This window comes from Talaromyces amestolkiae (assembly GCF_001896365.1).
Source record: "Talaromyces amestolkiae strain CIB chromosome Unknown scaffold4.1, whole genome shotgun sequence".
Lineage (NCBI taxonomy): Eukaryota > Fungi > Ascomycota > Eurotiomycetes > Eurotiales > Trichocomaceae > Talaromyces > Talaromyces amestolkiae.
This window is the reverse complement of record NW_024468040.1, coordinates 77,518-92,447: the sequence shown is the minus strand read 5'-3', so window position 1 is coordinate 92,447 and position 14,930 is coordinate 77,518. Positions and strand designations below refer to the sequence as shown.

The window sequence follows — 14,930 nt, the reverse complement described above, 5'->3', positions numbered from 1 at the left end:
AATCGTTATGACCTTTGACCTCAAGGCATATTGTTCGATTGCACCAAGAGCTTTGTTTTCATGCCATTGCTTGGAGACAGTCTCGAAATGATCTAGTCATAGTTCCACAGCGGCGTAAGAGACAAGTAAGCGCCTCCATTTTGTCCAACTGTGATGCACTCGTTCACGCGAGTCTGATCGAAAGTAACTAAGGGAGTTCCGGTACAGGTCGACTCATTATAGACGGAGACGGACCATCCCTCGTTCGAGGTTGCCTCAAGTTCAGTCCAAACGATAGGATCAACCGCAAGGATTAGGTCCCAGCAAGTCTCAGGTCCTGCGAAGCTCAAAGTGCCACCAGGTGTGCTTGGGCACGCATTATCACCGTCATATACAGTCAGAGACAATACAACGTCTGAAGGAACTGCAAGGGAGGCGTCATTTGGGACTGTTGGGGTTCCCTCGAGGCTGGAGAGAAGGTGGCCATTATAGTTGACGATATACTCCTCTAAATAGTAAATTGTCAAAATCCGTATTTGACAAACCTATTGGTAGAATGTGGGTAGGAGATGGAATGAGAGCACTTATCGTACCTAGATTCAAAGTAGTGTTCCCACTGTCATAGGTGTATGTGCCTTCACAATAGCATTGTAGTGTGGCGCCGCTGTCCAACAAGAAACAGTTTGAGCAGGACTCTTCATAGGCTCCACTGAAAGATTATGTCCGATTAGTTTATACTTCCATAGTAGCTTTCGCCCCCAAGGTATCATGGGGTATGGATTCCGTTCTAGACGTACTCCGTTTTCCACTGGTGAGCGCGAACATTAGCACGTTATGCTTCCTGCATATCCAAGCAATCGACGCGACATACCTCCAATTTACCCTCCGTGTTTGTGACGTGTGACGGCAAGTAGACACCACTTGAAATCGAAGTTCCAGCGTCGTTAGGGCAGTTGGCTACCAACCAGCTGGTGTTGAGTGTTATATCAGAGCATTCAGAGGAGTAGCCTGTGGTAGCGGCAGCTGCTGAGCTTGGCGCAGCCTGTGCGATTCCAGCAATGAAGCCGAACAGAGTGGCCAATTTCTGGTGATGCATCTTGACTCTAACGTAATCCGAGTGATTGACCTGTAAAACCAAGGTCAGTTTCAGAGAGATGAATTGTTTAGGATAACGAAGAAGAGACTCTTAAATCACGCAATAAAAGTTTTTCTTGCAAATATTTGGAAATGTGATTAGAATGACAAGCAACAAAGACTCACGTTATTGATGTGGTTGTATTCAACAAGGTCTTCAGTTGCTACTACGAACTTTATACGGAAGCAGCGATCTCTTTATAGTAAAGACTTCGGAGCTCCATCACAGTATTTTACCAGACTTACTTGGAATAGAGAACCCCATGTAACGTCGTAAAAATCTATTAGCCCGAAACACCCGGGTAGTTGTTACTAGCTACGCTTTCTATACGAACTTGCTCATCCTGATAGGACAGCCGCGATATACCTGACTCAGCCGAACATGACCTTAATAACGTATTTCACGGGTAAGTGACGCACACGGGTAAGTGACGCACCCGCAACGCGCCACTTTTATTTTCTCTAACAAATACCATATAAAACACAAATATATTGATTTTCTATCTATCTAGCTTGATTCGTACACTGATTACACCTATGCCCTACTTCCCAGCAATTAGTACACCTTGGGGGAGCGCGCCTACGCTGCTCCGAAGGCTCATTCTTATTAGTCCCTGGAAGGGGGTTAATAGCTTCATAAAGCTCTATAGCAAGCTCCTAGCCTTCTACAATAGTTAGAACATCTATATTTAGAAGCGCTCAAGTACAGTAAGATTAGCGTTTTTGTAATTAATTATTAGATTTATATAGTTAATTATTTTCCCTAGCTAAAAGTGCTGTGTTATATATCTATATAAGAGATCCTTTGATCAATTGATTAAAAGCTTGACTTAATGACGAATTCTTATTAGAATTAGTCTAATTTAGAAGCTTTTTGATAGACTAAGCCTGGCACTCTAACATATATAAATTATATAGCATTTTAGGGCTCTAACTAGCATTACTTAACATACTAGAGTGGCTTAGGATTAAGGTAACCTTATATATAACAAGTTATAATTAAGATAGCACTTTTTTAGGATCAAATAGTATAATTTCTATATACAAAAAGCCACCTCTTATATTTTATATAATATATATTTACAACTATACTTTATAAAATATATCCAAAAAATCGACTTTATTAATATGGTGAATACTATTCTAGATTTAGGTTTCTATAGTATCCCCATATAAGCACTTAAACACCGAAAAAACATCTATATCTAGAGGCTAAAGAATATAAGATGAATATAATAATATATAATATAGAATAATATTATATTTTTTATATATATAATTAAATCTAGATATTAAATAGCTGCTATGCCCATTAAGAATTAAAAGCTGTTTAATACCAACTATACTAGGCCTTATATTAGGCTTAAATACCCTTTCTAGCTACTATAATCCTAATTCATCTGATATCTAGCCATTTAGTAAGTATATAATTAACTAATTAAGAGGTAGGATAGGGTCCTTATATCATTCTATCTAGTTACTACTAGATTTAAATATTATTAATAGAAATATTACTATACTAGTGCTTTGTATATATTCTATTATAATCACCTATTCACAATTTCCTAGTTAAATAAGGCTTAGTTTTCCTATATAATCAGTACTATATATTATCTTTATTATTATAGTAATCCTTATAGCAAATCTAGTCTTATTAAAATTATAGATATCTTTATCCATAATCTTGTGCTCTAGCTTTAGCTAGGTTAGATTTATAAAAAAGCCTCCAATAATTACTAGATCTTTATATAATACCCAGAAATAAGTTAACTAGTATAAAAATTTAATTTTTAGATCTAGATATTAATTTATAAAGAAAATAACCCAGTTAATACTAATTTTCTAAGATGTTTTAGTTAAATCTCTTTTAGCAAGTAAAATATTAATTATTTCTCTAAGCATATAAGGTCTTAGAGGCACACCGCAGCGCTCTAAAGAATATATCCAGTCCCAAAGCACGATTTCTTTCGTAGGCGTTAATTTACGGCGTGGGATGCCTGCCTCGCGGTGTGATTTGGTGCCTTTAAGGCGCCGCCGTAGGGTTGCTTCGGAAACATCGTATAGGCGCGCCGCGTGGCATAATTTTTTGAGTTTTTGATTTTTGAACGCGTCAATAGCAAGAGAAAGTCTTCCTTCATAGCTAGAGTCTTTTTTCGCACTTGATTTTCCCATTTTTGATGTTGGGGTTGTTGTTGTAAGAGTGGTTGTAAGAATCCGGATAATATTTTGATGTGGTGCGTCACTTACCCGTGTGCGTCACTTACCCGTGAAATACGTTAGAGATAAACTATAAACTGATGTAAATCAGTCCAGTAGCCCCATGGAGCTAAGGCGCTCTCGATTTGTGAGAACACAAGTACCAATGGTACCTCTGCTTTTCGTGGGGCGTTTGTTTGGTCTAATCAAATTCGGCGGGAAAATTTTCCAAGTAAGGCAATCTATTTTAAATGGAAATAAGGCTTGCCCTAGTAAGCATGATGTTACTTGTATCAAATGCCAAGCCGCAGAATGATTCATGAAGTCACAGATATTGAGAGTCGCTGTTCCTGCTTGGAAGTCGTTCTGTAACCGTTGGTCCTAAGTTTCCGAAGTTTCCTCGCGCCTGTAACGTTCCAAAGCAACAGTGAATTGTCCAGCCAGCTTAGCGGTACTAGCTCTGTTTACTTGGAGAAGTTGCTTTTACTCTGAAGAGTTGAACGTGGAGTTCGGGAGCCGACCCGAGTCAGTCATAATGCTGTGTTCATTATTAATTTAAACTCACATGATGTGCGCATAAGCTGTATTTTATGCTGGGTTGGCTGCTGACAAAAGCTTACAAATTGCAATGCTTACTTGAAATGATAATTATCAGAGCCGTTCATCACATATGTGCCGAGTAGCTGCTCCGTAACTCCGATGTGGTACCGTTGCCTATATCGACCGTAAGGACAAAATTTGGAACTCGCCTAAAATACATTTTTCCATAATTTTTGATTCATGGCACAACTCAAATTTTCTATTTCTATTGACTTTCTTTAACAAACACGGCTTTTGACCGTGCATTTATATACACAAAATAAGCCCATATCTAGGCTCGAATATAAGCGTGAATATAGACACAAATACGCACTCAAAAAGATAGATGCACTGAGCGCACTTACATACTAAGATAAAAAGTACTAAGAGCTGGGAAATATCTATAATTAGTCTACCTACTCTATTATTATTTTTCTTGATACACTTAATACACACGCTAAAGCGCTCAGTGCCTCTTTTGACCGCGTATCCGCGTCCATATTTACGYTTATATTMAAGCCATATTCGAGCCTAGATATTAGCCTATTGTATGTTAGTAAATAAATCAGCTTCTCATATATTAATTCAAAGCTATACTTATTTACTAGAATAGTAAAAATAGAAAAATTGAGTTATGGCAATTGTTAACAATTGTGAAGAGATGTAAAATTTGTAAAAAACATATTTGTCTTTACGGGCGATAAGACACCGGTATACAGGCACCGGTAGGTAGGTAGGAGAGTTACGACTCGTTGTGGGCAGCGCTAGTAGCAGCACTACAACACGACACACAGGTATCCTCTCGGCTCGGTGTAAATACTTTGACGTCAATTCTGAAGGAAGGGAAACCGATTGAATGTAAAGAAAATTGATCTATCAGGTTGTCGGAGTTACTCCAATATGAATACGTTATGCATACTAACGATGACCTTCGACCATCGCTCGATGCCTGGCCGATAGAATAACTACAAAGAACCAAAATATCCAGAGCAGCGTTTCGGGGAGGGCGGGCCGCGCACACTCCGGAGTAGCGGGACTGAACAAAGTCGTAAATTGATTGCCCTGAACTTGTATCGAATTTAATAAGAGTGGTACTGTATATGCTATTGACATTACATAGTACAATATAAGTTGTCACAATACGTCGTAGATTTCTTTGCGGGACATAGGGCTCAGTGGTAGTTGGCGATGACTGCCGTATCGTCAGATCTGACCATATATTGAACTGTTCAACTTATTTAAAAGACTTCTGATCATAGCCTAGCTGCCATGCCGCTTCCAGAAATATTTACACGTAGTACGTGGTTACCAATAGTAGTAGAAGCCATCTGACTTAGTTCCTGTAAGTATGTTTCAATTGAAATGTGTATTAATAGTCTAGCTAGAGAGAAATAACAATAACAACACGGAATATTATGATTCGCAATGCAATTTGTAAGCTGAAATGCACATGAAAGTTTAGTAATAATGCAAGTACGATTTTGGTGGCTATACCATAGCATCGTGATGAAAATTAGAATTTCCCCTGGAATTTGCTATCCCAGTTATCTCAAAAGGATATTTTCTTCAAAGAGCTTGAACGATCACAACAAGGAGAAGAAGAAGACCAGAGTGCTGACAGCTCCCAATAATGCAGTGATTGGAACAGTGGAGCCTGGCGCAAAACTGGAATAATGACCGACTGACTCTGCAGCTTTTGGCACGCCTGTTTTGGAAGGTTCTGGAGCAGGTCTGGTTGCAGATGGCTGTTTAGCCACACTAGTCGCCTCCGTAGGATATATCTTAGGTGGAGACTCATAAATGTGATGTTCCCCGATAGGTCCCTGTGGTTGAGGGCTGCCGCTTGTCGGTGAAGGAATAGCGGGTTTGGAATGCACCTCAGTGCAGTTTGGTGGCATATTTACTGACAGAATGTTAGCGACTTTGTTTTAATGATACCCATAGAAAGCAATAATGGATTGGAGGACGTACGGGGAACAGCAACGTGAGAGACAGAGGGAGCCTCGTTGACCGTGGGTTCTGGCTTCGAGACATGAGGCACGTATGCGTTAGTCAGTGTATCACTGGGTTCCTCGGGGGTTGGAATCGCGTGTGGGGGAGCTAGTTCATGAGGCACTTCACCGTGCTCAGACGGAGGGTTAAATGGCGGTAGGTTGCTTTCTCCGGGGTGAGGATGTTCCTCACAAGTGCAAGAACTTTTAGGAGCGGCGCCATAGTGAGGCGATGGTCCCTCGTGAGGAGTAGCAGGCTCAGTGGGATGATCAGCATCACTAGGGTGCGATGATTGTGGGGATGACAGTGAAGGGAGTTGATAAGGCTCAGGTGAGCTGCTCTTAGGATCATGTGGTTCTGCAGAAGTGGATTCAAATGGTGGAGGAGATGATTCATGATGGGACTCTGTAGGAGGCGGGATTTGGTAAAGTCCAGCAGATGGGCTACCTTTCGGCTGTGAAGGCTCTCCAGGCATGGTGAGAGTGGGCGAAGGCCCTTGATACGACTCAGCCGGAGTGATGGTATGAGGTCCGGCAGGTGGATAGCTTTCCCCGGTTGGGCCGCTGGAGCCAGACTTGAGTGGAGGGGGTCCCTGGTAAGACTCGTGTGGTGGGAGAGTTTGAGAAACTGCAGCAGGTGAACTGCTCGCAGGTCTAGGTAGACCGCTTTCCCCAGTTGRACCGCTGGAGCCAGAATTGAGTGGAGGGGTTCCCTGGTAGGACTCGTGTGGTGGAAGAGTTTGAGAAACTGCAGCAGGTGGACTACTCGYAGGTCTAGSTAGACCGCTTTCCCCAGTTGGRCCGCTGGAGCCAGAATTGAGTGGAGGGGTTCCCTGGTAGGACTCGTGTGGTRGAAGAGTTTGAGAAACTGCAGCAGGTGAACTGCTCGCAGGTCCAGGTGGCTTTCCAGAAGCAGATTCAAGTGGTAGAGGGTGCGGCTCTTGCTCTGATTCGCCAGGTGATGGAGTATAGTGAGGACCAGCAGGAGAGCTTCCATGAGGTTCTGATGGGATGGAATTAAACGGCAGAGGAGGCGGCCCCTGATACGCTTCAGGAAATGCAGAGGGTGCAGTATCATGGCCGTTCTCTGATGTCTTTGGCGCCGGGGTAACTTTGGATGGTGATGGTAAATGTGAGACCCACGATGGAATTTCTGGAGAGCTTGTTGGCTTCGCAGCATCAAGACCATCCCAGGGTTCTGTAGGCTTTACAGAAACTGGTTCGGAAGGGCGCGGGTGCGCCTCAGTGAACGAAGGAGGTTGTGTAGGCGAGGTATATGTCGTCTCCGCATGCGAAGATGGAATAGGTGGATGACTGGAGGAGGCTTGGAATACAGGAGATGGGCTGTTGAGCTGTGGTTCTTCCGGTTTTACTGGCTCACTAAAATTTGGTGGCGGTCCATCATAAGAAGCTCCTGGAGGTGCTGAGTGAGAGATCGTAGGACTGAGTGAGGTAGGCCTGGGTGAGTCTTTAGTGTGAGCAAACTCGCCATCCCCTGGAAAAGATGTAGCGAACGGTGGGAGCGCCTCCTCTGTTGGCTGTGGGAAATGAGATGATAATCCAGATGGGAGATAAGTCGAGTGTGGTTCTGGTGAATGCTCCGAGAGCGCCTGTACAAAGCTTGTTGGTGATGGATCTGTTCCCTCAAAGTGATGAGGTGTTGGCGTCATCCAGTCCAGTGTTGGCGGATGATATGAGAGATCCTCTGGTTTCAAATGATCAACTTCAGCTTCTTCTCGGCGAACCACACCGGCAAGTGCTGTACCAGCAAGTGCTAGTAATGTCAGTTTTGACTGAACCATAACTGATTTATAACGATCGAATATTGTTTGCTGTCTTGTTCAAGGAAGCTGAATTAGGTATGAATGGAGTTGTTGTCGCATCTCAGATTTCTGATACCAACATGAAATTTCTTCAGCCAAGTTCCAGCGGGATCTTTATATGCTGATACGACCTGATAATTTCAAGTATATATATTCGAATGCGGATATTATATCGTTACTATGATACATATGAAAGCTTCACGACCTTTATTTTCGTTTTGCCGAAAGCGGAAAAAGGGGGAAGTACGGGTGACGGATAAACACCGCATTAGGCAACTTCAGAAAACCATTGTGATGAGCTGGGCTTCCGAGGGCAGCAAAAGAACGATGCACAGATACTTTGTTGCTATCAATACATCGACGTTTCAAGATGAGATATTTGGATTTTTTATGTTGACCTATGCCAAGTTGGAATCTCTCGTGGCCGTGAACATATGTAAGCAACTACTTGCCATCTTTCTATACGTCGAGCCAACCTGGGAACATCTTAGATAGAGAGCACTCATCATGGGCTACTAAAAACCTTTTCTAGGCACAAGTTTATTGACTCCTAAATCTGTGTATCGCTCCGGGTGAAACTCTACTGCCAAAAATCGGACCACGCACAATGTCATGGTTCCTGACATTCAGCCCAATCTGGACATCTTAGAGGTTGCGTGCAGCTAACTTTTTGATTTTTGTTTACTTACGACACAGACATTGAGTCTGCCGCCAAGATTAACGGAAGTAAATTGTATCCCTTCTACTGTCTATCGCATTGAGCTGTTTTCATGTACGCCTGTTAAGAATACGTCATGTGGCTGAAACGCTTGCCATGAAATCTCATGTCAAGTTGAGTGATAATACATGATACATGACTCAGGCAGCTTAGAGAGTGAGACTACTCCCTATCGAAACCCCTGTCGCATGTCTCCGGGCGGTTGGTGGATTCCGGGAATACATGCTGGAGCATTCCTTTGCCACGTGCATTCCAGCTTTTGAGCATCTTATTCGTTGTGCTAGAATAAATGTCGGCTCGAGAGTCAAAGCTGAGTATGTGGTCAATGCTCAATACAAAATATGGGGTCCCTTATGCAAGGATCGATTCTCTAGAATGTTTGACAGCCATTGGTAAACTTGTGAAGAAAGTCAGGATTCAGCGTACGACAGTGGTGGATAACACAAGAAGGCAGATTGATTGACGGCAAGGCACCACACCAGCCGTCTTTGCACTTGTGTAACCTTTCCCAACTACATGAATAGGTTAGACTTGTCCGACAGAGCAATMAAGCCACTTCCAATGCCGTCTTGCAACAACCTGGCCATTTCCAAGGACTTTCTTTGAGTGAAAGCGTACAAACCACATGCCTGGTCAAGAAATGAGTCCAAGAGTGTAGCTAGTAAAGAATATTAATGCAGTCAATGTGGCTTAGCTGTCTGTAGATATCCTGAAACTCTACTACGTCTGATCTGGTTCTGGTCGCTCAACCCTAGCCCCTGATATACACATTATCAACCCTAGAGCTATCTGGCCAATTAAAAAAAGATATTAGACCCACTACAGTTGACAGCCAATGGGAGAGCGATTTCGTAAACCTTTCCTCTTTCAGACTAGCCGGTTTGAGGCCGGAGATAAGACAGCTTGGAGCGCGTACTTTGCTCGAGCCTGCTAGTCGAGTAAAGATGGCAGCTCTGATTCTCAACACAGTCAACACATTGTATGCGTGCGGAGATGCTGAATGCCATGAATTCCAGCCAGCGATTATATCGGGCTATTGCAATATCATAGTCACCCTGTTCAGCAGCTGATATCATGCCCTCCAGACGCCAACATCTCAAATCTCGACATGGGTGTCTAATATGCAAGTCTAGAAAAGTCAAGGTACGTACACCACTTGGCCATTAGTCACTTGAAAATCTACGTTCGTGCTGCCGAGGACGAATCTGATGTCGATACTCTAGTGCGACTTTCAGAGGCCGGTCTGCGGTCACTGTCAACGAAGAAAGGAACAATGTCAATACGCAGCAGATGCACCAGCGCAATATGAAAATCAGCTCCGCCGTCCATATCGCCGCAACTCTATACACTTCTGCGATAGTCACTTTCGAATTCCTTCGACCACCGGTCCATTGGGTACTGAAGAAATACTTTTGCGTCACTTTACGTCTCGCGTCAGTCTCACGTTGTCGGATCGCGATGATTTCCAAGCCGTATGGTCTCTTTATGTTCCACAAGAAGCATACAAATATCCACACTTGATGCACAGTATGCTCGCCACGTCAGCTCTTCACTTGTCACAGATAGCGAAACCCGAAGAGTCTGCCGATACTAGTTTTTACGCGGCATTGGCAGCGCATCATCACGTTGTAGCGTTGTCCCTTCTCACCCCACACGTCACCAGCGTCACGATGGAAAACTTCGATAGTTTATATGCAACTGCCATGCTCATCTTCCTATTAAATGTTGGGCTGATGACCTCTTCGGACTCATCTCGTCTCTCTCATGACATTGTGTTTTTGTCAGAGCTGGCTAAAGGCATTCTGGCCGTAAGAAAAGCTGGAGAGGAAATATGTGAACGCAAGAAGTCTTACATGCTGCGCGATATTTGTCCATGGGATTATCCTCCCCCGCTCCCAGATCGTCTGCATCGAACAATTCGAAATATAGAGAGATTTGTTGCCTCCCTACCTGAAACCGGAGAGAAAAACCAGAATAAGACCGAATATGAGGAGGCGACTAGACTTCTCCGCGCGACTTTCAATGCTGTGAATCTGAATCGTCAACATCCCGCGATGATTTTTATGTGGTTCACACTTGTCGACCGCCGCTATATCGAGCTTGTGCGCTCTAAGGATACCATTTCCCTCATGATCCTAGCCCACTATGGAATTTGTATGCTGCAATTCAAAGACAAATGGTGGGCGGAAAAGTGCGGTGCATATATTGTTGCTTCGGTCCATCAAATCCTCGATAATAGTGACTGTTGAGGGACATCAAGTCCACATGAGAATTAACCACTATGAAATGCACCGGGAGAAATCCCACGAACCGAATTATTAATCACGACCTCAATAAAGTCTAACAAAACAGGTAGCTGATTGACTCTATCATTGATATAAAGCCATGTTGCTGTGAATGACGAAAATACCTTTGCTTGGCCAAGACTCAAACACAGTTATCGTTACTGTTGTAAACGACAGCATGCTCGAAACACTGACAAGAATAACGTGAGTGATCAGAGGAGAGTAGCTGGTCTAGAGCTTCAACATGAGGCAGTTGTTGTTCCAGCAAACGTCACGACGTGATACTGCTCACGCAGCCATTGTTATGATGGGATAGCACGTCGGCCAGGATTCATTTTTCTCAGCATTCGTACTTCCCTGCTTCATTGCTATGGTGATTTGACAAAGTTGCAACAAACCATGAAACTACCATCGCAAGGTTACTGTTTCTTGTTCAGTCGTAGTATGCTCTCTAGCTTGACGACATTGTGCATCTGTCTGGAACAGTAGCATAGCAGGGCCTAGCAATGCGATGGACAGACACCTAACGAGACACGCAGATCGTCATTTGCAAACTTGGCGAAGAGCAGTCAATGGAACGCGCCGATTTTCTCTGGAAAATGCGTTGACCGGGAAATGCCATCTTGGAATGTGGCTAGCCTCAGTAGATGACCACAATTTTTTTCCAGAAATACAAACACACGCTCAATAATAGTTTCCTCTTCAAGTCTACTGTATTGGTTCGTTTGATTTAGAAAAACGAAGTCTGGTGTTTCAAAGTAACATATGTTGTATTGTAGAGTGTGATATTGTCGTCTGCCAAGCGGTGACAGTTGGTCATGCTGAGCCGCAACCAAGTTTATTACGACCAATGGAGCTTTAACGGGCCCTCCATGTTACTTTTCGACCATTGATGGGGGCTATTGATGAGTATGTAGATCTTTGATTTTCCAGTCGACTTCTAATCAAATGCTACAAGCCAAGAAACGCCAGCTTATGGCCAATACCGGGGTTATCCAGCAAGGCCCGCATACCACGCACGCGTGTCCACAATAGCATGGTTTCCAGGCTTTCAAAGAGCGCTTGTTCATACGGGGTGGCCCCCATCAATAACATCTTTGAATCGAGGATGGTTTTCCACTTACCCGATGACGCGCCATCGATCTCTGAGACCCTTTAATGTTTTGCAGGATGATCTGGAGCTTGTAAACGGAGCATTCCAACATAAAAGCTGTGACGCGCTCATGAATACCTAAAATACTAAGCATTTCTTCTACTTAACGATCTTTTTGTTTCTCAACACTGCGAGTTGTCACTCTGTCTGTCACGTACTTCCTAGCATCCGCGAGATTGATTGATACAGGTTATCACCATGAAGTACCTCGCTGTTGCTGGCTTCCTCGCCGCCCAAGCGGCTGCGCTGAGGAATGTCATGTATGTTGACCAGTAAGTAAATCCCACCGTTCCCATCGAACCTGATTGGAAGTCGTCTCTAAAAGGCATCTATTGTAAAGATGGCACATTTCCAGTCTTCCATCGAGCGATCTCGTGTCGTCGGTGACACATGCAATCATGGCATTCGCACCGTCCGAGAACTTCAATAGCGGAAGCACATTCACGCCATTTGAGTCCATCGATACGTTCAGGGCTCGCTTCCCTAGCACCACAAAGATCATGGTTGCTATTGGAGGTTGGGGTGACAACGCCGGGTTTTCCACCGCTGCAGTGAGCGAGACGTCGCGCTCTACATATGCTCAAAACGTTGCGGCCATGCTGCAGTCAACCGGCCTTGACGGTGTTGGTAGGCGTCTCTTCTCTTACCACTGTTAGGAGAAGTTAGCTAATATTATTTCTATGGTTAATCAGATATTGATTGGGAATATCCTGGTGGAAATGGAGCGGACTACAAGACAGTTCCCAACTCGCAGCGCGCTGATGAAGTGACCACATTCCCTCTCCTGGTCCAGGCTATTCGTGAAGCTATCGGCGATGACAAGGTTCTTTCCATCGCCACTCCTGGACTACAGCGTGACATGATCGGATATACCGCAGACAATGGCCCCACTGTTTTTGACACCGTCGACATGGTCAATATTATGAGCTATGACTTGATGAACCGACGCGATAATGTCACCAAGCACCATACCAGTATCAAAGGCTCTTTGGAGGCTGTGAACAACTATATCAACATTGGCATGAACGCAACAAAGGGCAACCTTGGTATTGCATTCTACGCCAAATACTTTACGACTGACCCTGCATCTGATTGTGCTACCAACCCGATCGGCTGTGCCACCGTGCAGCTCGAGGACGCTAATGGCCAAGATACCGGCAAGTCTGGTGCTGTCACTTTTGAGACAAACCCCGAGGTTTCCAGCTCCTCGATTACATCTTCATGGAGCAAGGCGAAAGCCAACGGCCTCACCGATGAGGATGCTGGCGGACAGTATTACTGGGACAGCGACGCACAGCTCTTCTGGACTTGGGATACACCAGATTTGATTACTAAAAAATTCACCGACATCATTGCAGCCACTGGTCTAGGGGGTGTTATGGCATGGAGCTTGGGTGAGGATAGTCTTGATTGGAGCGAGCTCAAGGCTATCAACTCTGGTGTTGCGGCTGCTCAGTAGACGGACATATTTCTGCGGAAAATGGGATAGTCATCTCTCTCAAAAGTTCAAGAACCATTTTTCATGCGGGTATTTACTTTCACCCGTCTTGTATAGGTTTGCCTTCAACACTTAAGTTTTTCTCAATTTTCATTATATCAAGTGCTTACCGAGCGCTCCTACTTTTCAAAATATCATCGGCTTTAATAAAATTTCTGATCAATCGACATTCATACCTCATCACTTGTGTAAGGTTCCCAGTTTGTAGTTACGTAGGTAGGTTATTTGGTGTATGACTATACTCGAGACATAGGTCAACTGGTAATTGGAGAAGCTAATTGAATATGATGGATTAAATCACTAACAATCAAAATCATGGTATTAAACACAAAATCATGGTATTAAACATGGAAGACGAGAAAAAATCCCATTATACAGAAAGAATGTTGAGTCGTCGGTATTCGTCAGTTAGTTCTCCAAGTAATTTAGAACTTGCTCAAGACGTCCGCAGTAAAAGTCCATAGCCTTTGAGACAACTCAGTACTATTTGCTGTTTTGTCCAGCCTGTCATTACAAAACCTTCCCACCGGCATGTAAAATCCTCCATTCACCAATTCATTTTCCTTGGCGCCAGCAGCGGCCCAAAGTTGGCTCAGGCGTCCTTGATCTTCCTCTATGAAGGTCACACCCATGAACAATAGTACGATGCTAGTAATTAGCCTGAGGTGCCAAGGGATTGAAGTCGTCAGATGTGTGTTGACAGCTCCAGGGTGAACAGAAATGAATTTTATGTTTGTATTGGGGTATTGGCGGGCGAGTTCGGCCGCGTACATGATATTGGCGAGCTTGCTCTGTCTATAGATGGATATCAGTCAAGGGACACTCAAGGGTCAGATCTGGAGCTCTACACGTACGCATATCTGAAAGATGATCCCATGAAACCTTTCTGTGGGGTTCGGATTGTCGAGAAGGTAATACCATCGCTGGAGTGACCTTTCCAAGCTGTCGACGTCAAACACAACACGCGTACATCCGAGTTTGGCTGACTAGCAGTATTTTTCAAGACTGGCATCAATTCTTGAATGATCATGGCATGAGCGAGATGATTAATGGCAAAGTGAAGCTCGAAACCGTCCTTGCTGACACCTGCGGGTATGAACATGACACCTGCGTTGCACCTAAAAATAAGTTAGCGGCTGTTAATTGCAAGCTGAAGGATACTAGATGGTGGACTGACATAAGAACATCGAGTCTATCATGCACAAATTCTTTGCACGCTTCCTTGACGGAGACCAGAGAAGTCATGTCCATCTTGACAAAAGTCAACTTGACTGAAGGCTTTCCCGTCTGGACTTCATCGATCAATTCCTGTGCCGCTTTGTTGTTGCGGCCTGTGAAGTAGATGTGCGCCGGATTGTGCTTGGCTAGGGCTATCACCGAAGCTCTACCCAGTCCAGAGGTTCCTATCTTACTTAGTCTTCTGTTTGTTGAAGAAGAAATGAATCAATGACAAACCTCCGGTGATGAAAATAACCTTTCCATCGAGCTCCGGAATCTCCTTCTCCGGGTTGAAGTTGACGTACTGCTCAAGATTAGGCATGGTGGAAGATGTTGAGGATATGAAATCAAGTTGG

General features: G+C 44.0%; 4 protein-coding genes across 4 annotated transcripts; 1 reads left to right on the top strand and 3 right to left on the bottom strand.

The window, feature by feature from the left end:
- Positions 1 to 92: 92 nt before the first annotated feature.
- BHQ10_002632 (uncharacterized protein) lies at positions 93 to 1,075 on the bottom strand (the record flags this gene model as incomplete). The annotated part of the gene is made up of 4 exons (XM_040874800.1): positions 93 to 487; positions 573 to 688; positions 777 to 787; positions 851 to 1,075. The coding sequence occupies 4 exons, from the start codon at positions 1,073 to 1,075 to the stop codon at positions 93 to 95; spliced, it is 747 nt and encodes a 248-aa protein (XP_040731137.1).
- Positions 1,076 to 5,471: 4,396 nt separating this feature from the next.
- BHQ10_002631 (uncharacterized protein) lies at positions 5,472 to 7,681 on the bottom strand (the record flags this gene model as incomplete). Its single annotated transcript, XM_040874799.1, has 2 exons — positions 5,472 to 5,791; positions 5,860 to 7,681. The coding sequence occupies 2 exons, from the start codon at positions 7,679 to 7,681 to the stop codon at positions 5,472 to 5,474; spliced, it is 2,142 nt and encodes a 713-aa protein (XP_040731136.1).
- Positions 7,682 to 12,056: 4,375 nt separating this feature from the next.
- BHQ10_002630 (uncharacterized protein) lies at positions 12,057 to 13,317 on the top strand (the record flags this gene model as incomplete). The annotated part of the gene is made up of 3 exons (XM_040874798.1): positions 12,057 to 12,130; positions 12,214 to 12,485; positions 12,551 to 13,317. 3 exons carry the CDS (start codon positions 12,057 to 12,059, stop codon positions 13,315 to 13,317), a joined length of 1,113 nt encoding a protein of 370 aa, XP_040731135.1.
- Positions 13,318 to 13,781: 464 nt separating this feature from the next.
- Positions 13,782 to 14,896, bottom strand: BHQ10_002629 (uncharacterized protein; the record flags this gene model as incomplete). Its single annotated transcript, XM_040874796.1, has 4 exons — positions 13,782 to 14,151; positions 14,211 to 14,474; positions 14,534 to 14,759; positions 14,812 to 14,896. 4 exons carry the CDS (start codon positions 14,894 to 14,896, stop codon positions 13,782 to 13,784), a joined length of 945 nt encoding a protein of 314 aa, XP_040731134.1.
- Between the last annotated feature and the right edge of the window lie 34 nt (positions 14,897 to 14,930).